The sequence below is a fragment of the Bufo bufo genome, chromosome 3 (assembly GCF_905171765.1).
Source record: "Bufo bufo chromosome 3, aBufBuf1.1, whole genome shotgun sequence".
NCBI lineage: Eukaryota > Metazoa > Chordata > Amphibia > Anura > Bufonidae > Bufo > Bufo bufo.
Genome location: NC_053391.1, coordinates 608076637 through 608103290, shown reverse-complemented (window position 1 = coordinate 608103290; position 26654 = coordinate 608076637). Strand labels below are relative to the sequence as shown.

General features: G+C 44.7%; 1 protein-coding gene across 1 annotated transcript; it reads right to left on the bottom strand.

The window, feature by feature from the left end:
• Window positions 1-1385: 1385 nt before the first annotated feature.
• Window positions 1386-14533, bottom strand: LOC120993870. Its single transcript, XM_040422341.1, has 5 exons — window positions 14398-14533; window positions 8065-8170; window positions 7851-7957; window positions 4695-4867; window positions 1386-2001 (listed from the first exon to the last, which is right to left on the bottom strand). Exons 1-5 carry the CDS (start codon window positions 14501-14503, stop codon window positions 1726-1728), a joined length of 768 nt encoding a protein of 255 aa, XP_040278275.1. The 5' UTR covers window positions 14504-14533; the 3' UTR covers window positions 1386-1725.
• Between the last annotated feature and the right edge of the window lie 12121 nt (window positions 14534-26654).

Here is a 26654-nt window from a genome sequence, read left to right as displayed (position 1 = left end):
CTGACTCTTTGCATAAATGTCATGTAATTGTCGATAAAAGCCTTTGAAACGTATAAAGTGCGTGTAATTATATTTCACTACATCACAGAAACAACTGAAACAAAGATCTAAAAGCAGTTTAGCAGCAAACTTTGTGAAAACTAATATTTGTGTCATTCTCAAAACCTTTGGCCATGATCGCAAGTACAGGCTGCTCAGTGCTGGATCGAACATATCTATAGTTAACCATTGCCTTCCTGCAGGTACAGTAGATACCATTAGTACAGTGAGCGGGGCAATGGAATACAATGACTGCACTGGGCCCCGCTGCCATTACAAAACTAAATGCCGGCCCCCAGCCCTTCCTCCCTCCTCGCTGATACACATGCCAGCCGCGCTGTGCAGCTTGCGGTCAATCAGTGTAAAAATGGCAGCCTTCGCCCCCACTTTTGGGGGTGGGGGGGGGGGGGAGTGCGTCTTATAGTGCAATAACTTTGGCTCATTCAAAGTCGATTCGCTCATCCCTAATAGACGTATTTATCCCGTACTGTGAATGCACTAACAGAATAAAATAAAAAAAATCTAAATAGCCGATTTGCGAATTTACTTCACCTCCCAAAAAAAAAATGAATAAAAAGTTATCAAAAAGTCATACACACTCCAATGGGGATCAGAATATGGAGATGCAAAGATTATTTTTTTTTTTTCAGTATTAAAACACAAGAAAAACTACATAAATGTGGTATTGCTTCATTCTGCTGGTTGTACTGACCAGCAGGTCAGTTTTACTGCATATGGAGTGTTGTAAAAAAAATATAAAAAAATACCCATAAAACTATGGCACAATTGCATTTTTTTTTCCATTTCAACACCAATTGGAATTTGGAAAACAAGCAATCATACAGCTTTGTGAACAGAAAAAAAAAAAAACTCTCCGGAAAGGCAGGGAGTAAAGAAGAAAATAGGCCTGAGCTACAATACCAAGCACAGCCACTAGCCAACGGACGGTGCCGTGCTTAGTAAGTTGTGAGGAGGCCGTGGCGTTCCCTCGAACAGCTGATTGGCAGGAATGTCGGGAGTTGGATCCCCGCTAATGTAATATTGATGACCTCTGTTAAGGATAGGTCATCAATATTAAACACCTGGATAACCCCTTTAGGCCGAATGCCGAGAGTGGTCCGTGGTATCGCGGCCTGGCATCCTGTTGAGAGCAGGAGCGCACGGCGTCATTGGTTGCCATGACGTTGTGCGCTTCATGCCACCGCTGCACTACAGTAATACACTCGTATAGTGCATTACTGTAGTGCAGCGGCGGCGGCATGAAGCGCACGGCGTCATAGCAACCAATGACGCCGTGCGCTCCTGCTCTCAACAGGATGCCAGGCCGTGTGCATTCGGCCTTAAGTAACTGAACAAATGAAAACTCAGAAGGGGGCGGGCATGCTACTGGTCACAGATTATATTATTTCTGTCATTCCTGGTAAGATTCATCTGCTGAAATGTCATTCTGTTCGGTCCAAAAGTGCAATGCATCTGTGGGTTGCTATGATTGTCAAGGTAAAGATCAGAACTTATTCTTTAATAACTTTATTTAAAGTTTTGCTTACTTTTGGAAAATAAAACAAAAAAGAAAAGCAGATGAAATATTATACAGTAATGAAGGGAAGAGTCTCCCAGAAAAGTTTCATCAGTCAGTGTATAAACCGTGTACACTAACAATATCTTCATCTCCTCTGGAGGCAGAAGTTAGAGTTTGAATGGCCAGAGTACAGGTGTCTGCTGGATGTAGCTCTTATATTCTGGGTCCTCTCCCCATCTTTTCATTGCCTGCCTCTCAAGAATGGGAATCCCACTGACGTAATTGAGCAGGAACCACACAAATATTGGGGATATGACGCTCAGGTACTGGTAACCACTGAGCACGGACGAGGCAGAAATGAAGAGTCCGCTCCACTGCAGGATCTCTCCCAGGTAGTTTGGATGCCGGCTGTACGCCCACAGACCACTTTGGATAAATTTACCCTGAGAAATTAGAGAAGATACCGTGTTACTTCAGTGACAGATTAAAGGCTGAACAGATATTAATTAATATACAGTATCTTGCCACTGGGCCTAGCCATTTTCTTCTGAATGTGGCCACATAGTATATAATTATGCATGAGAATTTGATTGGTCTAATATAGTATATTGTGTGCACTGTTGAAGGGGCTGTCTAACTAAGACAACCCCTTCTCTATAAGAAGTCACAGACACCAATTCATTGCTGCGGATCTGGCTCTTTGGTCCTCCAGTCCAGTGTTCCTCAACTTCAGGCCTCAGGACCCACCTGCCGGTCAGGATATGAGAATGAATACCCATGGTAAGTCCTGATGCATGGACACTGATTATATCACCTGCTCAATACTAAGGAAATCCCTAAAACATGACCAACAGGTCGGTCCTGAGGACTGGAGTTGAGGAACACTGCTCTAGTAAGAAGCGAATATCGCCAGTGGTAGTTTTGTCTGGCCATGCATGAACTTTTAGATGTTGCCCACAGCTGGAGCCCTTCATAGTTGGAGGTTCTTTGCAATGGCTAACAAAGGTATAGTGAGTGGGAGACACCCTCCCCTAATAGGGCATATGGACTGGGGTCCTCTTGATAATTCGATCCCTTAAATATATGTAAGCTCCTAAAGGTCAGCTAACCATTCCTCATGTGCAACTCTGACTGTCTAAATAACCAATGTAAATGGGTTGTCCCACAATGGACGTTTATCACCTTAGAATAAATGTTTGATTGCTGTGGGCCCACAGCTGGTACCCTACAGATCATTAGGACAGAGGTCCAGAAACCCCAGTTCGAGGAGTCTGAATGTGTCGGTCGCTCTCTGTCGGACCCCCTTCTCCAGTCTCTCATGCGGAGGCACTGAGACTGAACCACGATTCTCTCTCATAGCCCGATTCCCGCACTGAGGGGCAGATACTGCTGCAGCCTCCCCTTCCCTCTATCTAGTAAGTACCATTTTTACTCCAAATGGAGGAAGTTTTAGGACGCCTTCACACGTTGTGGATTTTGTTGCAGAAAGTTCTGCGACTGAAAATCAGTTCCATTCATCTGAATGGGGCAGCAAGCACATGGCTTTCTGCAAGCTCCATTCATGTGAAGGGAACTGATTCAGTCACCGAAATTTCTGCAACAAAATGTGTAGCATGTGAAGGAGTCCTTAAAGGGAAACTACAGGCTGCTAGAAGGTAAGGAAGTTGCAAGTCATATATTCACATGCACTGCTACCTATAAAGATAGGTATGCTTTAAAAAAAAAAAAAGAGTAACTAAACTTTTATTCAACTTCCCAAATGCAATAAAATGATTTTTCTAATATACTTTATTAACTGATTTTCACTTTTTACTATAGAAATATCCACCTATAGCCCTGATTTCAACCACGCTTTAAATTCACAATTCTGGCACATAGGCTGACTCGTCAGCGGTGTACGGACTCTACATTGTATCAATGGGGCCGCAGCAAACTGAGTACGGGCAGGAGCGCACATTGCTGCTCCTGCCTATGCCCCCGAGGTTTACTAAATGCTGGCATAGCACATGGGTACTCTGTAACCATGTGCCATGCCAGGATTAGCTGAGCGGCTCCTGCCTGTGCCCGCCTGTGCAGGACTTTTAGCTCAAAAATCATATGCGAGGCTGAGTTCCCACGTCAGTTATTTTGAGGCAAAACCAGGTGCGGGTGAAAAACACAGAACAGGTACAGATCTTTCCATTACACCTGATGTCTGAGGAGGCTTCACTACTGGTCTCTTGCACACAAACGTGTTTTTTTTCCCGTTTACTTTCCGGGCTTTTTTTGCGTTTCGTATACGGAACCATTCATTTCAATGGATCCGCAAAAAAAAACAGAAGGTAGTCCATATGCCTTCTGTTTCCATATTTCCATTCCGTTCAAAGATAGAACAAGGATAGTACTGTTCTATTAGGGGCTAGCTGTTCTGTTCCGCAAAAAACTGAATGCACATGGACGTCATCTGTATTTTTTGCGGATCCGATTACGGTCGTGTGCAAGAAGCCTAACTGATGGAAATAACTAACTGAAGTGTGAACTTGGCCTAACCCTAAATGGTACCATTAAAAACTATATCTCGCCCTTCAAGGGTTAGTACAATTCTCCCATTATGTTCCTCTGGGTCCATGGATCATGCCATATATGACTTATGATATGATAATCTGTGTATCACAGACAGGGGAGCAGTCTCTCTCTCTCTCTCTATGGCTGGAATGACTTTTCCATCATTGCTATTTGTTTCAGTCGCATTGTAACACCCTAGAAACTCCACAGGCCATTCCAGCAGTCTTTACAGTAGAAATTGATTTATGAAGTTATTATGCAAAGTCTTGCGAGACTTCGCAAAGTAATAACTTTGGCTCATAGGAGCCAATACATTCTAATACTGTACGGAGCGCTCGCTCCGTACAGTATTCAAACGAAGTATTATGCGAATCGACTTCGGATGTTTCATCCAAAGTAGATTCGCTCATCCCTAATTACCACAAAGCTCAAGGAAATTTGGCTTCGCGGTGAATCGAATTTTCCCTGAAATTCAAATCAAATTCCACTTTGTCAGGTTCTATTCACTCAACACTAATCATTATGATGCAGATGGTTCAAACAGCCGATCCGGGAAATGTGGCAAATGGAAGCAGGAGTACAGAACACTCACTGTATTATCGGGGTCAGCTTTAAAACTCCACTTCTGCTGATCTGCAACTGCTTGTATGAGGAATCCAACAGCCCACAAAGTCCAGCCCAAGTAGTCCGTCAGCCCCAGGGGCTTGTTTCTTCTCTCAAGGTTTAACATTAAAGATGGAAGTAATGTTACAAATATCCATATGCCTGGGGAAGAATAAAAAGGACTTATCTGATACTGGACACTAAAGAAAACTCCTTATGTCCTCATGATTCAACATAGTGATTCTACTAGTTCAGACCCCAATGTCAGCCACCACCACTGGGATACACAAAGATCGAGGAGCTACGAGGCTGCCGTAGATTTAAGAGTATCACACGGCACGAACAGAAGATAAGCCGAATATATGAGAGGTATCTGTGCATACATTTGGCCCATCCTCCAACAACACAGGGGGGATTGAGACTGGTGTACAATATGCCACTCTTGATAAATGTCCTCCTTTGCACTTAATTTTCAGTGGCACAGTACTGCCGAAATTATAAATAAAAACTGTGAAAAATGTAAAAAAAAAAATTGTACGAATATTGAGTGTAAAAAAAGTGTCCCCTTAAGTCCTCTTTCACACGACCGTATGGCTTTTTCAGGTCCGTTTTGCAGTCCGTTTTTCACAGATCCGTTGTTCCATTTTTTGTTTCCGTTTTTCCGTATGGCATATACAGTAATTACATAGAAAAAATTGGTCTGGGCATAAAATTTTCAATAGATGGTTCCGCAAAAATGGAACGGATACGGAAGACATACGGATGCATTTCCGTATGTGTTCCGTTTTTTTGGTGGACCCACGGAACGTGATTTGCGGCCAATAATAGGACATGTTCTATCTTTCAACGGAAATGGAATGCATACGGAGTACCTTCCATTTTTTTTGCGGAACCATTGAAATGAATGGTTCCGTATACGGCCCGTAAAACGAATAAAAAAAACCGGTTGTGTGAAAGAGGCCTAAATCTTCTCTCTCAGGGCTGTAATTAGAGGCTGGTCTGAAAGGTTTCAAAAGAAAAAAATGAAGTGAAATGGCAAAATACAGTAGAAGAGTGACAAATTGGGCGAGAAAATGCAATATATGTAAAGCTACCCGTAGACCTGAATACAGACGCAACTTTCTCCTGCTCACTTGTAATGTATTTCCTCAAAATGAAGACGTTCCCAGCCAGGAGTAGATGATGGGAACCCCACTGCCAGGACAACAGAGACATTTGGGGGCACATTTATTAAGACCGGCGTTTTAGATGCCGGTCTTAATAAACCCCATCGCTGGTGGTGGTTCCGGCGAAGTAATGAAGAGGCGCAGAGTACCTCTCCATAAGTTCGGCACATCCAGCGCCAGTCTTAAGTGTAAGGCCCCTTTCACATAAGTGAGTTTTCCACGCGGGCGCAATGCGTGACGTGAACGCATAGCACCCGCACTGAATCCTGACCCATTCATTTCAATGGGTTTGTGTACATGAGCATTTTTTTTTCATGCATCAGTTCCGCGTTGCATGAAAAACGCAGCATGTTCTATAGTCTGCGTTTTTCACGCAGCCCTGGCCTTATAGAAGTGAATGGGGCTTCAGCGAAAAATGCATTGCGTCTGCAAGCAAGTGAAGATGCTAAGAGATGTTGTTTGTAAACCTTCAGTTTTTTTATCACGCACGTGAAAAACGCATTGCACCCGTGCTGAAAAAACTGAACGCAATCGCAGACAAGACTGACTGAACTTACTTGCAAAATGGTGCGAGTTTCACTGAATGCACCCTGAACGCATCCGGAGCCAATTCGTCACGCTGGTGTGAAAGAGGCCTTAGGCCCCTTTCACACGGGCGAGATTTCCGCACGGGTGCAATGCGTGAGGTGAACGCATTGCAACCGCACTGAATCCGGACCCATTCATTTCTATGGGGCTGTGCACATGAGCGGTGATTTTGACGCATCACTTGTGCGTTGCGTGAAAATGACAGCATGCTCCTCTTTGTGCGTTTTCCACGCAACGCAGGCCCCATAGAAGTGAATGGGGTTGCGTGAAAATCGCAAGCAAGCGCGGATGCGGTGCGATTTTCACGCGCGGTTGCTAGGAGACGATCGGGATGGAGACCCGATCATTATTATTTTCCCTTATAACATGGTTATAAGGGAAAATAATAGCATTCTGAATACAGAATGCATAGTACAATAGGGCTGGAGGGGTTAAAATAAATAAATAATTAAACTCACCTTAATCCACTTGTTCGCGCAGCCGGCATCTCTTCTGTCTTCTTCTTTGCTGTGCAGAAAAAGGACCTGTGGTGACGTCACTGCGCTCATCACATGGTCAGTCACATGATCCATCACCATGGTAAAAGATCATGTGATGGACCATGTGATGAGCGCAGCGACGTCATCAAAAGGTCCAATTCCTCAAAGATGAAGGCAGAAGAGAAGCCGGCTGCGCGAACAAGTGGATTAAGGTGAGTTAAATTATTATTTATTTATTTTTAACCCCTCCAGCGCTATTTTACTATGCATTCTGTATTAAGAATGCTATTATTTTCCCTTATAACCATGTTATAAGGGAAAATTATAAAATCTACACAACACCTAACCCAAACCCGAACTTCTGTGAAGTTCGAGTTTTTGTGCCAAACATGCTGATTTATCTCACGCGCATGCAAAACGTATTACAATGTTTTGCACTCGTGCGGAAAAATCGCACATTTTCCCGCAACGCACCCTCATCTTATCCGGGCCAAAAATATGACGCCCGTGTGAAAGAGGCCTTAGACCTTTTGCTACGCATGAGGCAGGCGTAGAAAATAGTAAATGAGGCGGGCCTGCCGTCCCGCCCACTATTTTAGACCCTGCATGAGCAGGGAGAAGTCGCAGACTGCGGCGCAAATAACCGTTGCGTCACAAACTGCACCTGAAATAGGGCTAATATAGGAATATTTCAATAAATGACCTTAGTTCCTCAAGAGGAAGAGATGATCTTAGCAGTAGATTTATGGGGCTGGGAGGGGAGCAAGCGCAGGACCCCTCTACAGTATATGCATCATATGAGGAATATGGAGAAAACGTGTTGTCACAAAGTTCAGTCAAGAAAGTCATTAAAAGGCTGAGGCCAAAACATATCTACAATACGTCATACATCTACGTCATGCAGCAACTCACCTTGCACTGTCCAGTACACCAAAAACATTCCTGGATTATCTCGCACTTTATTGAATCTCCTGTCATGGCCTTCTCGGAGAATTCGTAAGAACAAAAATGTACCAAGGCTAAAACAAGAAAGACAGCAAATTATTGGTGTACATTCATACAAAACAGGAAACGGACTTTCTAGTGCCACCTATAGGTGGTTTAATCATGCTACATGTGCACTTACCGTACTCCCCATACTGTGATGAGCCCAGTCTGCACTTGCTGGCGCAGATACTTTGTTCCTGTCCATCGCAGGCTTAGATGTGACAGAAGAATAAATGTCCCACTACCTATTCAGAAGTTCCAACAATTAGCCATACAGTGAGTAATACAGCATCAGGGCATTTCCAAGTCTGTCCTTCTCAGCTGTGGATGGTCACACATCAGTGCTTGTTCAGTGATTTCCATCAGTGATTGGGAGCCAAAAGCAGGTGCAGATCTTTCCCTTATGTCTGTGTAGCCTCCACCTCTGGTTTTGGCTCCCAATCACTGATCTAACACTGAGGCCTCTTGCACATGAACTTTTTTTTTTTCTGTTTCCGTTCCGTTTTTTGCTTTCCGTATATGAATGGGTCCGCGATACGATGCGGCTGACCCACGGCCGGCGATCGTGCATTGCGGCCCGCAGCACAGGCACGGGTCACACACGTTCGTGTGAACTCGGCCTAATTCAGAAGTTTTCTACCTTTTGCACCTATTTTTTTAGGCATTTATGTTGCTGTGCCTTTTTTTGCCCCTGTTTTACGGCTCATGCACACAACCGTATGTATTTTCCGGTCCGCAAAAAACAGATCCGCAAAAAATACGGATAACATTCGTGTGCATTCCGTATTTTGCGGAACGGAACAACTGGTCTCTAATAGAACAGTCCAATCCTTGTAATATGGACAATAATAGGACATGTTCTATTTCTTAGTGGAACGGAAATACGGATGCAGAATGCACACAAAATAACTTCAGTTTTTTTTGCGGACCCATTGAAATGAATGGTTCCGCATACGGTCCGTAAAAAAATAAAATAAAACAGAACGGACATGGAAAGAAAATACGTTCATGTGCATGAGCCCTTAGTCTCAAAAACGGTCTAATTTCTACTCCACTCTGGGGCTAGCATACTTTTCTGCACCTGTTTTGAGTGGTGAATTGCGCCACATTTTGCCTAAAAAGTCATAGAGATGTGCGCATATTTGCAACATTTTCATGTGCATACTAATTAGACCAGTCCTAGTGAATATGAACCAGTCATACTGATAAAGAACCACTAGAGGTCAGACTAATGCCAATATGACTAGTCTAATTCATGAAGTGCTGTGAGAATTTTGATAAAGTGAAGCAAATATGCCTGTCTAAGGCTTCATTCCCACTAGCGTTTTTATTTTCCGGTATTGAGATCCGTCATAGGGGCTCAATACCGGAAAAAAAAAAACGCTTTCATTTTGTCCCCATTCATTGTCAATGGGGACAAAACGTAACTATACAGAACAGAGTGCTCCAAAATACATTCCGTTCTCATACCGGAGAGCAAAGCGCAGCATGACCCACAAAGACGGATCAGTCATGACCCGCAATGTAAGTCAATGGGGACGGATCCGTTTTCTCTGACACAATAGAAAACGGATCCGTCCCCCATTGACTTTCAATGGAGTTCATGACGGATCCGTATTGGCTATGTTACAGATAATACAACCGGATCCATTCATAACGGATGCAGACGGTTGTATTATCAGTAACGGAAGCGTTTTTGCTGAACCCTGCTGGATCCAGTAAAATCGCTGGTGTGAAAGTAGCCTAACTAAAACAGGCAAGCTTGTTAAATGTGCCCCTATGACTTTAGAAGTAGTGATGAATAATTGGGCAGATTGCACTGGTCTTGATGTCCGCTGTTGCTGGAGGATGTACCTAATTTATGACAAGACGCACCCCCTCTGAGCTGGCTTCATTGTCACTGTGGCTGGCCACAACCCTTTCGGAAAAGTGGCACTTGCAACTGTTTCTTTTGATTTTTTTAAGTTGCATTTAAAAAGTTGCAAACATGCATTTTTTGAGACTTTTTAACGCAAATTACATGATAAATCTCCCCCATAATTCCTATGGAACTAGCTCTGGAAATCATGTACAGGTAAATTAGATTGTAAACCACACAGGGGACAGGGAAAGTGGCGAGTAATGAGGGTACGGCCACACGTAGCGTAAATGCTGAAGATTTTTCACACTGGAATTGCGGGTGGATGAGATTTAAAAAACCGCCATCTACATGTTGCAGAGAGTGAAACCTGCAGGTGAATTGTGAATCTGTCAGTTTGTGGATATCTGCTGCGGATTTCTCCCTTTGGAATGCAGAGAGTAAAATCTGCGGCAAATCCACAGCGTTTCCGCACTGAAATCTGTACGATTAGAACATGTTTGCACTATATAAGTAATAACTAAATGTATGAATATGAAATTATAAAGAAGCTCCAACTACACATCATGGTCACATGAGCCGAGAATTAGGCTACATGCACACGACCGTTGTGTGTTTTGCGGTCCGCAAATTACGGATCCACATAACAGGGATGGCATCCGTGTGCGTTCCACAATTTGCGGAACGGCATGGACAGCCATTAATATAACTGCCTATTCTTGTCCGCAAAACGGACAAGAATAGGACAGGTTATATTTTTTTGCGGACCATGGAACGGAGCAAAGGATGCGGACAGCACACGAAGTGCAGTCCGCATCTTTTTTACGGCCCCATTTCCGGGTAATGGGTCCGCATCCGAGCCGCAAAAACTGCGCCTCGGATGCGGACCAAAACAACGGCCGTGTGCATGAGGCCTTATCCTCAGGCGGGTTTGGCCATCAATCAAATTTACACGTCTAAGACCTCATGCACACAAATGTCTGTTCCGTTTGTTTTGCGGACCGTATACGGAACCATTCATTTCAATGGGTCCGCAAAAAAACTGAAGTTACTCCGTGTGCATTCCGTTTCGCAAAAAAAAAATAGAACTTGTCCTATTATTGTCCACATTACGGACAGGGATAGGAATGTTCTATTAGGGGCCAGCTGTTCCGTTCCTGCAAAATACGGCATGCACACGGACGTCATCCATATTTTTTGCAGATCCGTTTTTGCGGACCGCTAAATACATCCGGTAGTGTGCATGAAACTTAAGTGACCTTTGGCAATGTCTATTCCCTAATCTTGTTGTGACCCTTGTATTATCCCGATGTCAGCGCCTGTGTTGTAAAATGTTATCGGTTGACAGTTAACTCTTTCATCAGGTCATAAGTGGCAGCGTTTTCAATGCTTCCAAGCCAAGTACCCCCGGGACCTACGATTATACACACACCGCACAGCGCAAACACCCCTACTGGCATGGTGTGTACCCTTCGTGCATATATCCAATATTTCATATCACACTTTCCATCAAGTCCGGTGTGCAAATTAAGTCACATCCAGGATTCAGCGCACATGGTGCCCAGCAAGCACGTCCGTACGTTTCGGGGGTCCGCCCCCTTTGTCAAGCATGTACAACCCCTTTAAAGTCAGTGGAGCACATTTACTAAGACCGGATTTTTAAGTCCGGTCTTAGTTTCCCATTAGATTAGTCTAATTTATGGCGAGGCGTGCGCTTTGTCATAAATTAGGCGCATCTATGGCAGTCCTTGTGCCTGGCGTAAAAACTACGGCAGCCACTGGCAATTAGTAAACGTTAGTAAATTTGCCGGGGTCCTGCCCCCACACACTCACATTCCCGTTTCTTTTAACTGACTAAATATTGTCCCACGACTGGTTAAAAAAGTGAAAGTCCCTTAGTAAATATGCCCCATTGAGTACGTGTGCTGCCGGTGGAGACACAAACAACACACATCCGTGATTCATTGACACCTGAAAGTGGCCGAAACAAGTTGCTACTGATTTGGTTGAGAAGCGATCAAAAGCCAATATGTAGGTTTGCAAAGCAATGCTTGACTCCATGGTTTTTACAGGAGTTTAACATGCTTTACCGGTAAAGACCCTATTGCCAAACAGCTGCATTTTTTGCCCACATAAGTCACAATGTGTGGCATCACTCACAAGATGGCCGTAGATGTAATTGCAGTGTCCCACTATGTGCTATATGTGGGCACTTTAAACTTTTGCTGCTAACTGTCTTATTTAATGTGTTGTATTTCCCCAGTATCAGGCTGGCAATGTCACTACATTTAGTCGCCCCTAGGTGGTGCTGGGGCCACATACTATATATAGCTAGGGGTTTGCTGACTTAGAGGAGAGTGAGAGAGTAAGAGGAAGTAGAAGGAAGTTAATGGAGGAGAAAAGCAGGCTCAGTCCAAAATGTAGCTGCCTTTCTTTGCTCTGGGCCCTGATCAAGCCTGGAGAGGACAAACCAAGAATTTACTGCAGCCCAGCACAAGACAGTAAGTCTAAGTATGAATATAAAGAAAGTCTAGTGAAGATTAGAGCTGAGTCTAGCCAAGGAACTTCACCAGCACCAGTGAGCAGGTAGAACTTAAAGGTACCTGGACACAACTGGATAATTAGTGCGCAGAATTGTCCTTTTTTCCACTAAACACCTTCTGGGACATAGTGGACCTGAATACTTCAGGAGAGCATCCTGCATCAAATAATGTAGCAGAGAGTTTGCCTGCCACAAGGGAGAACCGCCCTTATTGGATTGCTCGATATGAAGTAAGGAAACCCTTATATTCAGTACCTGAGTGCTAGAAAGGGGACTTAGTGCAAATTACCCAGTCTTTGCCTGTAAAGTAACAGCATTAGAGAACTCCTCAACTGACAATTGCCAGACTTGTTATAAGGAATGACAGTTAAACCAACATCTGGATTATTGCCTTTAATATACAAATGAACTGTACCAACTGTCCTGATACGATTGATTCAGTAAATGTTCAACTGTTTTCTACTACAACTGACTCCTCATCCTTTCTACTACTCTCAACATTTGCACCTTACGGTGCTGGCGTCACGAACACAGGGGCCCAGCCACCAAAGCACCTTAAACACTTATACCATCAAGGGCACCTCAACTTTAATCTGGCTGGTGTTCCCTGTAATAGAGCGTGCTCCGGAGGATTTAGTGCTGTCTTCCTCATCACTGCACGCCGACCCAGGGAGGCTCTGCTAACCGCGAGTAAATGAACGACTACCCCCACCGGCGCCTCACGTGTTGCCCCTGCCGTCTGGTCCGCTGCATACATTTTGGCGTCACGAACAGGATCAAAATCATCTGCACTTTATGAGAATAAGCCCCACTTGTTTACTTGAGACTGTACATGTGCTTTAATACTGTGGAAACTGTAAACATCTTTATTGAGCTGCAAAAGTGTTTCTGTGGATTACAAATTGCTTGGGCATACTATACAAGATCCCTACTATTAAATAGCTGTGTCAAAAGTGCGAAAAAGCTTATTTTTGTGTCACTAAAACTGCTTGCTGTCAGTGAATTGACTTTCCAATTGAACTTAAAATAGCCGCCTGAGCGCTTTCTTGTTATTTCTACTGCGCCATCATTGTGAAAAAGATAGTGACACCCCCTCAGAAGCGGGAAAATTGAGTGCTGCCCCTTTAAAAGATTGGGAAAAGAATATTTGCTGCGCCACTATAGACTTGAGAGAGAGAGAGAGAGAGAGAGAGAACGACCGTGGTGCGTTTTGCGGTCCAGAAAATAACGGCCTGCAGAACGCTGAAAAAGACATACGGTCATGGGCAGGAGGCCTTTGGGCTCATGCACACAACCGTATGTATTTTGCGGTCCGTAAAAAATACGGATGACGTCCGTGTACATTCCGTATTTTGCGGAACGGAACAGCTGCCCCCTAATAGAACAGTCCTATCCTTGTCCTTTTTTGCCACATTTATTGGATTTTTTTTTTTTGGGGGGGGGGGGCGCTTTTTCTGCCAGTGCAGGCGGGTACAAATATGGTGCAAAAAAAAGTCACAAGGCCCCTTTTTGCAACGTTATAAACTATGTGCATCCTCCGGCAGCGCTGGGTGGAATGGAAGAGCCCCCTATGTACCGTCATACGCAATCTAGCGATTATAAGCAGCGACCTCTGTGTGTGGTGGAGTAAAACCTACTACCAAACAAGTGGTTGCCCATAGCAACCAGCTCAGTTAACTGTATAAAAATAACGAGGGCTGCACGCTAACTGGTTGCTATTGACAACACCCACACCCTTCCCGCTGCACACTACTTTCTAAAGGCACAAAGCACAAGAGGGTGGAGGACCGCCGCACATGCGCACTGAACTTTATGTAACTTTAACAAACTCCGCCCTTTGTTGCTAGGTTACCCGGTAGCGTCTGTCAGGTGACTTCTACTTCGTCCGCCATTACCATTTATAGGGTAACAGCATTAGGTAGATTTCAGATGAGGGACGCGTTGGTAATGAAGCTGCGCGCCCTGTGCGGGAGAGATCACGGCCGTACTATGCATTCATGGGGGTGGCTTGTAGGATGTCCGGGATGGAAAGAGTCACCTCACCCCGATCCCCGGAGGTAAATGGTACTTACCTGCCAGATCGTAGAACTTCTCAGTGCGAAGCAGAGTGGCTGCAGCCCACAGGATCCACTGGACCGCCAGGCTCAGAGCCAGGGAGAGGGACAGAGGCTGCAGCATGGCTGGGGAGGCGGAGCGGGCACTTCCTGCTTTCTGCCGATTTTGCGCTCTCTGTATTTAACCCTATATCGCCCAAGCATTGAATTCCCAGCTCAGCGAGAAGGATGTGCCGGACGAGGGGCAGTGATCAGACAGGCGGCTGCCGCTCCGCTTCCCAGAGCCGTAAGGGCCAGTTCACACAGAGTTTTTTTGGGAGTTGATTCTGGAGCGTTTCCACTGCAAAAATCAGCTCCCACAAAAAGCCTCAAAACAGCCTCTAATTCAGATCAATGGGAATCAGCGCGCCCAATCTAAGGGTGGAATCCGCGCTGAAATGAATGGGAAGCATAAAAAAACAGCTCCGTAGTGGTTCATGCGGTTTTTGGCGTGGATCTGCAGCAAAAGCCGCAGGCTGAAAATGCAGTTTTGTGTTGAAGCAAACACCCATTGGTTTAAAAAAAAAAAAACGTCGAAAAACCACATCAAATACTGCACGAAAAAACACGCGCCCACAACATTCATCGCAAATCTCTGCATGTTTTCTAAATCTGTAGTGTGAACATACCCCGACTTCTTCATTTTCCGTTAATCGGTACCGGTATTTTATTTGTACCGACAATGATAATTGCCGTTTTTTTCTGCCCAGATCACACAGTGAGCCGCCTATCCCAGCGAGGACCTTTCACCGATCCTGACATTGTGAACTAAGTATACAGACATGTAGAGCGGCGCCTGGGGATCTCCCTGCACTTACTATTATCCCCGGGCGCCGCTCCGTTCTCCCGTTATGCCCTCCGGTATCTTCTCTCACTAAGTTATGGTAGACGGAGATTCCAGTCACTAAGTTATGGTAGGCGGAGTCTGCCCTTGTTCTGCTGTAGCGCTGGCCAATCGCAGCGCAGAGCTCACTGCCTTGTATTCTATGATTATTAGAAATTCTCAATGCACACGATGCAGATTTTTTCCGTGCAGATTTTGACCTGCGGTGCGGATATTAAAATCCGAAACATGTCAATCTATTTTATTTTTCCTGACCAGATTTTCTCCATTCACTTAGTAATATTCGCACCAATTAATGCGGATTTACTGCACGGATTTGCCTGCGAACACCTGCGGATTTCAGTGCAGATTCTCCGTACATGACTTGATCACTTTTTATTCAATTTTCTTGGGCGATAAAGTGATGAAAAAAACACGAATCGGTCTTTTAAAAAAAAAAAAGTTCTGTTATGCCGTTCACCATAGGGGCTAACTTTTACTACGCGCATTTTCCCATGCGGCAATGCCCAGAATGCTATTGTTTTTTGTTTCTTTTTAGTTTGGGGAATGGGGGTGATTTTAATAAAAAAAAAAATATATATATTTTTTTTTATATTTTCAAAACTTTTTTTTTACTTTTTGTTAAGTCCCCCAAGTGGACCACAACTTACAATCATCAGATGTAAATTGCTCCATTAGGGCTCATGCACATGACCGTGACGTTTTTTGCGCCCATGTGCCTTCCGCAATTAACGGAATGGACGGCCCATTGTAGACATGCCTATCCTTGTCCGCAAAACTGACAAGAATAGGACATGTTATATATTACTGAGGTATGCAGGGGCACTTACCAAAGCAGGTCTCAAAAGCCAGTCAACATATTTTGATAGAGGCTCAATCACTGAGCCAATCCCCGACACGATGGGACGTCCCGGGGGCTGGCTCAGCGATTTGTGGATCTTCGGAAGGAAGTACCATGATGGCCTAGCTGGAAATGAAGGTACCAATTTATCCATCATATTTTTTGCAAGGAAACCCAATTCACATATTTTGAAACCAGGCCTCTAAGCTTTCCTTGGATATTGGCTATGGGGTCGTCCTGTTCCTTTTCATAAATGAGTGTGTCCCCTAACTGTCTGAGGGATTCCCTAGACATGAGTACTACATTGCCCCCCTTGTCCGCCGGCTTCACTATCACATAATTTCTTGAGCACAGCCATTGCATTGCTTTCTGCTCCTCACGATCGATGTTGGGCTGCGCCTAGGAGTATAGTACAGCCCTAACATCTCACATCACTTGATGCTGAAAAATGTCAATACTACTGCCGGCGGGCATAGGGGGGCAAAAGGTGGACTTTACACCTCCTGTAAATGAGACTCTTGGGGTATCGCTGGGACTAGCCTCAATGAGTGTTGTCCCCATAAGATACTCTAGACAACCCAATTCCTCTTCATCAAACTTAGTGGTCACATTAAAACCAACAGGGTTAGGACGGACTGGTATTTCTCCTTAGGTGTGAGGGACAGTTGATTGCGGTGTGTCCTTGAACATTTTGTGCAAATGGAGTTTTCTACAGTAGTTGCTTTGAGCAGGTCCACTTCGAATGTAACTGGGTCGAACTGTTCAGTAAGGCTGAATACGAGCCCCCGACTAAGAACTCGGACACAGCCCGGTGGCAGTACAAGATCCGTGAGGTTAATCACCAAGTTCTCATTTGGCGGTGCGGAGGTAATTATCTCCTCCAAGACTATTAATTCTAGGGGGGTGCTAATTGGGCATTATTAATTCTGGGTTGCGCTAATGGGTGCAGTATTAATTATGGGGGGCACTAATGGAGGCATTACTATTACTGGGGGCACTAATGGAGGCATTATTAATACTGGGGGCCACATTATAATGGAATGCCTTTAGAGGCATTCCATTATAATAGAAGTCTATGGCCTGCATAACGGATCCGTCCAGTTTCCGTTATGCATTCCGTCATGGAATTGCGTTATGGTCTGTGGTAACTGAGTCCATAACGCAATTCAGCATATAACCTAACACGAACTTCAAACTATGAAGTTCGCTCAACCCTAGTGGCTACCCTACCTTCAAGAAAGCTATTTTTCACCTTCCTGCCGATGCCATTTTTTTGAAAATCTGTCGTGTCACTTTATCTTGTAATTTTTGAAACGTTTTTACTTTTCCAAACCATTCTGAGATTGTTTTCTTGTGAAACATTGTACTTCACGATAGTGGTAAATTTGAGTCAATATATTTCATCATTTATTTATTTTTTATCCAAAATTTACCACAAATTTGGAAAAATTCACCATTTTCAAATTTTTTATTTCTCTGCTTTTAAAACTGATAGTGATACCTCATAAAATATTTATTACTTTACATTCCCATATGTTTATTTTATGCTGACATCATTTTGTATTTGTTATTTAATTTTTAGGACGTTAAAAGGTTTAGAATTTTGGAAGAAATTCTTGCCATTTTTAAGAAAATTTCCAAAACCCACCAGTTCAGTTATGAAGTCACTTTGTGGGGCTTACATAGTAGAAACCATATATGACACCATTTTAGAAACTACATCCCTCAAGTTATTCAAAACTGAATTAAAACTTTGTTAACCCTTTAATTGTTCCACAAGAATTAAAAGGAAAATGGAGACAAAATTTCACTTTTTTGGGCAGATTTTCCATTTTAATAATTTTTTTTGTCTGTAACACAGCAAGGGTTAACAGCCAAACAAAACTCAATATCTATTACCCTGATTCTGCAGTTTACAGAAACACCCCACATGTGGTGGTAAACTGCTGTAAAGGCACACGGCAGGGCACAGAAAGAAAAGCATCATATGGTTTTTGAAAGGCAGATTTTGCTGGACTGGTTTTTAGACACATGTCCAATTTGAAGCCCCCCTGATGCACCCCTAGAGTAGAAACTCTCAAAAAGTGACCCCATTTTGAAAACTACAGGATAAGGGGACAGTTTAATTGGTACTATTATGGGGTACATATGACTTTTGGTCGTATATATTGTGGGGATTCGCTCTGGTAGTTAGGATTAGCGGGTGCAGCACAGAGGCAAAATACAAGTTCTTGGTTCAAAACATCAGTGTTTATTCACACGTGAAAGCAAAACAAAACCGCAAGTTGCTTGGTTATCGTTCTTACACATAAAAAGTTCATCTACAAAACAGTCACCTTTTCTCCTGGGTGTTACTTCACACCCTGTTGGAAGTTCTGCCTTGTCAAGTCCACAGGCAGGCGTTCGCCCTCAGAGGGGTCTGAGCCCTCCAGCCCGTCTCAAGCCGTGGATCCCAACATAGCCCTCAGATCACAGCACACAGACCTCCTGAGCTCCACTGTCAGACGGAGGTAATCCTCTCCACCTGGCAGTGCTGGCTGGTTTTTATGCCTGGCAAAACCTGGCCTAGAACATGGGGAGTAGTCACCCACCCAGCACTTTGACTACTCCCAGTAAGAGCCGTCCCGGATCAGCTATTACAGCCATACTAAGTATCAAGGTGTCAAACAGCAACTGCTGCTGACCCATAAAAAACGGTTTTATATATATATATATATATATATATATATATATATATATATATATATATATATACACTGCTCAAAAAAATAAAGGGAACACAAAAATAACACATCCTAGATATGAGTTAATTAAATATTCTTCTGAAATAATTTGTTCTTTACATAGTTGAATGTGCTGACAACAAAATCACACAAAAATTAAAAAATGGAAATCAAATTTTTCAACCCATGGCGGTCTGGATTTGGAGTCACACTCAAAATTAAAGTGGAAAAACACACTACAGGCTGATCCAACTTTGATGTAATGTCCTTAAAACAAGTCAAAATGAGGCTCAGTAGTGTGTGTGGCCTCCACGTGCCTGTATGACCTCCCTACAACGCCTGTGCATGCTCCTGATGAGGTGGCGGACGGTCTCCTGAGGGATCTCCTCCCAGACCTGGACTAAAGCATCTGCCAACTCCTGGACAGTCTGTGGTGCAACGTGACGTTGGTGGATAGAGCGAGACATGATGTCCCAGATGTGCTCAATTGGATTCAGGTCTGGGGAACGGGCGGGCCAGTCCATAGCATCAATGCCTTCGTCTTGCAGGAACTGCTGACACACTTCAGCCGCATGAGGTCTAGCATTGTCTTGCATTAGGAGGAACCCAGGGCCAACCGCACCAGCATATGGTCTCACAAGGGGTCTGAGGATCTCATCTCGGTACCTAATGGCAGTCAGGCTACCTCTGGCGAGCACATGGAGGGCTGTGCGGCTCTCCAAAGAAATGCCACCCCACACCATTACTGACCCAATGCCAAACCGGTCATGCTGGAGGATGTTGCAGGCAGCAGAACGTTCTCCACAGCGTCTCCAGACTCTGTCACATGTGCTCAGTGTGAACCTGCTTTCATCTGTAAAGAGCACAGGGCGCCAGTGGCGAATTTTCCAATCTTGGTGTTCTCTGGCAAATGCCAAACGTCCTGCACGGTGTTGGGCTGTAAGCACAACCCCCACCTGTGGACGTCGGGCCCTCATATCACCCTCATGCAGTCTGTTTCTGACCGTTTGAGCAGACACATGCACATTTGTGGCCTGCTGGAGGTCATTTTGCAGGGCTCTGGCAGTGCTCCTCCTGTTCCTCCTTGCACAAAGGCGGAGGTAGCGGTCCTGCTGCTGGGTTGTTGCCCTCCTACGGCCTCCTCCATGTCTCCTGATGTACTAGCCTGTCTCCTGGTAGCGCCTCCATGCTCTGGACAGTACGCTGACAGACACAGCAAACCTTCTTGCCACAGCTCGCATTGATGTGCCATCCTGGATAAGCTGCACTACCTGAGCCACTTGTGTGGGTTGTCGACTCCGTCTCATGCTACCACTAGAGTGAAAGCACCGCCAGCATTCAAAAGTGAGCAAAACATCAGCCAGGAAGAATAGGAACTGAGAAGTGGTCTGCAGAATCACTCCTCTATTGGAGGTGTCTTGCTAATTGCCTATAATTTCCACCTGTTGTCTATCCTGTTTGCACAACAGCATGTGAAATTGATTGTCACTCAGTGTTGCTTCCTAAGTGGACAGTTTGATTTCACAGAAGTGTGATTGACTTGGAGTTACATTGTGTTGTTTAAGTGTTCCCTTTATTTTTTTGAGCAGTGTGTGTGTGTGTGTATATATATATATATATATATATATATATATATATATATATATATATTGTAAGGGATCGCCTTTTATTCGGGGGTCATTCTCACAATGATCTTCATAACCACTGGGTTTTAGGTCCAAACAGTGCAATTTATTTTACACTCTTCATACACAACATGGCATAAAACAAAAGCCTGCCCGTCTGGGCTCTACCTAAACATAATAAACATCGTATCCCTAACTCAGCTATACGATAACGTTCCCACATGAAAACAAGGTGCGGCTTACCCCAGACAAACAGTCCACCAGCCCTCAGGCTGTAACAAATGCAGTACCTTTGGAGGGGTTTGTGGTCTCCTGACTCTGACCTTTAAATGCGTGTTCCAGGGTGTCGCTGAGTCCCTCAAAGTCCAGGCTATTGCATAGCCTCGTGGCCCCTCAGCCTTGCCCAGCTGAGAGGCCACACTGACAGAGCCTCACCAGGCCTCTGTCTGCACACTCTCCAGAGTGAGACACACCCAGGATCCAGTAGCAGGATTAAATAGGATCCCTGGACATGAGCATGCCCTAAGTCCCGGACTGGAACCTGGGGAAACAACACCTCAATGTTCACATTGCCACATATCCCCCCCCCTCTGTTCAAACCTGTGGGGGTGAACACATGTACCAACTGGATGCTCGTGACAGGGCATCCGCATTATACTGCCATCTTCCGGCTCAACGTTCCCCCTGGAAGAGATGGCCAGCGTCACATGCTTCCCTTTATTTTGCCAGACCCAGGCCATCAGAGCTTGGTTTGTCATAAACACTGCCTTCCTACCTAGACTACAGTGTCTAAGGGCCTCCTCCGTAATCTCTTCGCTGGAGAACTTAGCTTTCTGGCTTGCTTCTTTTCTAGATTTCTTCTTGGTCCCACAACCTTTAACTTCCGCAACCTTTACAGCCGCGGTTTCCACGGGGAGCTCCCGCCTCCTCCTTTTGTTGGAGATCCAGTTGGTCAGTTTTAAACCACCCTTCAGCTGCTCTAATGTCACCTGGATATCAGGCAGTAGATCCTTCAGCTCACTTATCTCCTTCTGATTGCAGCTGTACTGACACGTCTGGTCATCTAACACTGCCTGGGTATAGGTCTCAGTCACTAGGCTGACGTCTCCCCACTTAACTCTCGTCACGTCAGGTATAACTGTTGTCTGGTCGCTACTAGCAACTACTTTAATTTCGCAAGACCTTGACCTGGTAGCTTCTTTCTCTGAGTTACCATCGGTCACAGCACATACGTCATATATACTGCTCTGGTCATTATCAATCCTGACCTCTAGGGGCACTGATGAGCTAACCCCCACCTGGGACACTTCCTTAATAACCAAAAAACACTGTGGCGACTGCATTTCCACCTCTGGTACGTGCGGTACACCCTCTAGCCCTATCATATTCTCCTGCACATTCAAACATTGAGCTGGAGCTGGGCTTTGCTCCACACTACTTATATGCATTGCTTCAAATCTTTTGATCAAGTCATATAGATCTTCATGAAAAATAGCTTCATCATCATTTACATTTTTACCACCAGGGGACGCTTCTCCCCTGACCACAAGCTGCAACGGAAAAGATATATCACAGTCACCACATATTTCATATGACATCATATTCTCATTATGCATTTCTGCACTCTTGTCACCATCACTTTGCACTTTACCAGCACCATTGTTTTCAATGGTCAATATTCTTTCCCCATGGAGGTCAATGTGCAGCTCCCTTAGATCTTCACTTAAAAGGACAGGTACAGGTTCTGCAGGAGTTTCGTCACTATCTGCAGAAGTGTCTACCTTACCCCCCAGCAACAAAACGATATCACGGCCCAATAACACATTAGGTATACGTGAAACTGCATCACGAAGTTCACCAGTCCCAGATTGCACTGGAGTCTCACACTCAAGGAGAGCAACCGGACAGTCCATGCCAACTCCATGAAAGTCCTGCACATAGTTCTCAGACACCCGGCTGGCAGGTACCAGGATCACCTGGCTCTCTGCGTCCAACAACGCCTGGACTGGACTGCCCTTCTCCACAAGGTCACACATTGGTGAAGCAGTCTCTAGTCCTGGTGTCTTTACACCGACTGGCTCGGCAGATAGCAACTGCTGCCGGCTCATACCACCGCACAGGGCTTCTGAGGCATTAGGGCCCTGGTCAGCAACATGCCCAACCTCCAGAGCCCTGCTGCCTGTCACTTTAACTGCTGTATACGAAACAACTGGAACGCTCTTACCCACAGCCGTCACGGGTTTGGTGCTTCCAAGTGCTGTACGCACGTCTCCCCAGCAGTCATCTTCCTTCTCCGGGATGTTGGGAACCTCCCATCTTTGATTCCTGGTCATAGGACAACCAGGTGCACACCTTCCCACTTGGCGACATCTCCAGCAGCACTCTCTCTGTTGCCAGACAGCTGCCTGCTGTCGTGGTTGGTTGCCCTTAGCAACAGCTTTACGGCATCTTCGCACATCCTCTCTAGGACTCTGTACACCTTGGCAGAAAACACTTGAACTCTTGAGAGCCGCACTGCTCTCTATCTCACTCTCTTCCCGTCGGTTGCCCTTGGCAACGGCATACACCACCTCTGCATCCAACTGCATCCCGAGAACCTGCAGTTCTTGGCTCCTAGTCATGAGGTCACTGCCCAGTTCCTCTGCACAGCGGTTACCATGGGAAACACCCTGGGTTAGGACGTCTCTTTGTTTGTCCAACCCGCACATGAGCTTTTCCTGCTCCTGTTGCCACATCATTTGCCTTTGGCTAGCCTTCAAATTGGCCCGCATAAGCTGCTTGGTGAAATCCTCCATCCACCCCATAGCAACTGACAGTCCTCTAGCAACACACCAAAAAAAAAAAAATTATATATATTTTTTTCCAAACAGGTCAGTCTCTTTTCTGGTCTTCTGGCCCTTTAAATCTCTGCACCACAGCAAAAATAGTCCACAATAGCACGAGCAGCACCTGCTCCACCGAATAAACAGGCTTCCGGGACTTTAAACTCCAGCACAGCAGGGTTCAGCAGCACCTGCTCTTTTTCTTGTTGTTGTCCCTAGCAACCGTCTGTTGCCCTTCTCTCATAGACAAAGTGCCCGCATCCTCCACCAATTGTAAGGGATCGCCTTTTATTCGGGGGTCATTCTCACAATGATCTTCATAACCACTGGGTTTTAGGTCCAAACAGTGCAATTTATTTTACACTCTTCATACACAACATGGCATAAAACAAAAGCCTGCCCGTCTGGGCTCTACCTAAACATAATAAACATCGTATCCCTAACTCAGCTATACGATAACGTTCCCACATGGAACCAGGTGCGGCTTACCCCAGACATACAGTCCACCAGCCCTCAGGCTGTAACAAATGCAGTACCTTTGGAGGGGTTTGTGGTCTCCTGACTCTGACCTTTCAATGCGTGTTCCAGGGTGTCGCTGAGTCCCTCAAAGTCCAGGCTATTGCATAGCCTCGTGGCCCCTCAGCCTTGCCCAGCTGAGACCACACTGACAGAGCCTCACCAGGCCTCTGTCTGCACACTCTCCAGAGTGAGACACACCCAGGATCCAGTAGCAGGATTAAATAGGATCCCTGGACATGAGCATGTCGCAAGTCCCGGACTGGAACCTGGGGAAACAACACCTCAATGTTCACATTGCCACAATATACACACACACACAGCAGTAGAGACCAAAAGTTTGGACACACCTTCTCATTCAAAGAGTTTTCTTTTATTTTCATGACTATGAAAATTGTAGATTCACACTGAAGGCATCAAAACTATGAATTAACACATGTGGAATTATATACATAACAAACAAGTGTGAAAGAACTGAAAATATATCATATTCTAGGTTCTTCAAAGTAGCCACCTTTTGCTTTGATTACTGCTTTGCACACTCTTGGCATTCCCTTGATGAGCTTCAAGAGGTAGTCCCCTGAAATGGTTTTCACTTCACAGGTGTGCCCTGTCAGGTTTAATAAGTGGGATTTCTTGCCTTATAAATGGGGTTGGGACCATCAGTTGCGTTGAGGAGAAGTCAGGTGGATACACAGCTGATAGTCCTACTGAATAGACTGTTAGAATTTGTATTATGGCAAGAAAATAGAAGCTAAGTAAAGAAAAACGAGTGGCCATCATTACTTTAAGAAATGAAGGTCAGTCAGTCAGCTGAAAAATTGGGAAAACTTTGAAAGTAAAGGCTATTTGACCATGAAGGAGAGTGATGGGGTGCTGCGCCAGATGACCTGGCCTCCACAGTCACCGGACCTGAACCCAATCGAGATGGTTTGGGGTGAGCTGGACCGCAGAGTGAAGGCAAAAGGGCCAACAAGTGCTAAGCATCTCTGGGAACTCCTTCAAGACTGTTGGAAGACTACCTCTTGAAGCTCATCAAGAGAATGCCAAGAGTGTGCAAAGCAGTAATCAAAGCAAAAGGTGGCTACTTTGAAGAACCTAGAATACTACATATTTTCAGTTTCACACTTGTTTGTTATGTATATAATTCCACATGTGTTAATTCATAGTTTTGATGCCTTCATAGTCATGAAAATAAAGAAAACTCTTTGAATGAGAAGGTGTGTCCAAACTTTTGGTCTGTACTGTATATATACACTCACCTAAAGAATTATTAGGAACACCATACTAATACGGTGTTGGACCCCCTTTTGCCCTCAGAACTGCCTTAATTCTACCTGGCATTGATTCCACAAGGTGCTGATAGCATTCTTTAGAAATGTTGGCCCATATTGATAGGATAGTATCTTGCAGTTGATGGAGATTTGAGGGATGCACATCCAGGGCACGAAGCTCCCGTTCCACCACATCCCAAAGATGCTCTATTGGGTTGAGATCTGGTGACTGTGGGGGCCATTTTAGTACAGTGAACTCATTGTCATGTTCAAGAAACCAATTTGAAAGGATTCGAGCTTTGTGACATGGTGCATTATCGTGCTGGAAGTAGCCATCAGAGGATGGGTACATGGTGGTCATGAAGGGATGGACATGGTCAGAAACAATGCTCAGGTAGCCCGTGGCATTTAAACGATGCCCAATTGGCACTAAGGGGCCTAAAGTGTGCCCAGAAAACATCCCCCACACCATTACACCATCACCACCAGCCTGCACAGTGGCAACAAGGCATGATGGATACATGTTCTCATTCTGTTTACGCCAAATTCGGACTCTACCATTTGAATGTCTCAACAGAAATCGAGACTTGTCAGACCAGGCAACATTTTTCCAGTCTTCAACAGTCCAATTTTGGTGAGCTCGTGCAAATTGTACCCTCTTTTTCCTATTTGTAGTGGAGATGAGTGGAACCCGGTGGGGTCTTCTGCTGTTGTAGCCCATCCGCCTCAAGGTTGTGCGTGTTGTGGCTTCACAAATGCTTTGCTGCATACCTCGGTTGTAACGAGTGGTTATTTCAGTCAACGTTGCTCTTCTATCAGCTTGAATCAGTCGGCCAATTCTCCTCTGACCTCTAGCATCCACAAGGCATTTTTGCCCACAGGACTGCCACATACTGGATGTTTTTCCCTTTTCACACCATTCTTTGTAAACCCTAGAAATGGTTGTGCGTGAAAATCCCAGTAACAGATTGTGAAATGCTCAGACCGGCCCGTCTGGCACCAACAACCATGCCACGCTCAAAATTGCTTAAATCACCTTTCTTTCCCATTCTGACATTCAGTTTGGAGTTCAGGAGATTGTCTTGACCAGGACCACAACCCTACATGCATTGAAGCAACTGCCATGTGATTGGTTGACTAGATAATTGCATTAATGAGAAATAGAACAGGTGTTCCTAATAATTCTTTAGGTGAGTGTATATAAAACACACTTTTTGTGAGGCAAAGTAACAAAAAAATAGCTGTTCTGGCACAGTTTTTATTTTTTTGTTTTTTACAATGTTCAGCTGACAGGTTAGCTCATGTGCTATTTTTATAGAGCAGGTTGTTACAGATGCAACAATATCAAATATGTCAACTTTTTTTTGTTTCAGTTTTACATAATAAAGCTGTTTTGAAATAAAATCATGTTTTTGTGTCTCCATTTTCTAAAAGCCATTTTTTTATGCCGATAGTCTTTTGTAGGGGCTTGTATTTTGAGGGAAGAGTTGACATTTTTATTGGTACTATTTTTGGGTACGTATGATTTTTTTTTTTTTTGATCATTAAATATTAAAATTTATGGGGCAAGGTGACCAAAAAAGTGGTTGTT

Coding starts and splice junctions, on each gene's coding strand:
- LOC120993870 (XM_040422341.1), bottom strand. CDS start 14,503: ATGCTGCAGCCTCTGTCCCTCTCCCTGGCTCTGAGCCTGGCGGTCCAG. Junction 7,958..8,064: donor ATCACAGTATGGGGAGTACG/GTAAGTGCACAT, acceptor TTCTTGTTTTAG/CCTTGGTACATTTTTGTTCT. Junction 2,002..4,694: donor AAGCTGACCCCGATAATACA/GTGAGTGTTCTG, acceptor CTAATTTCTCAG/GGTAAATTTATCCAAAGTGG.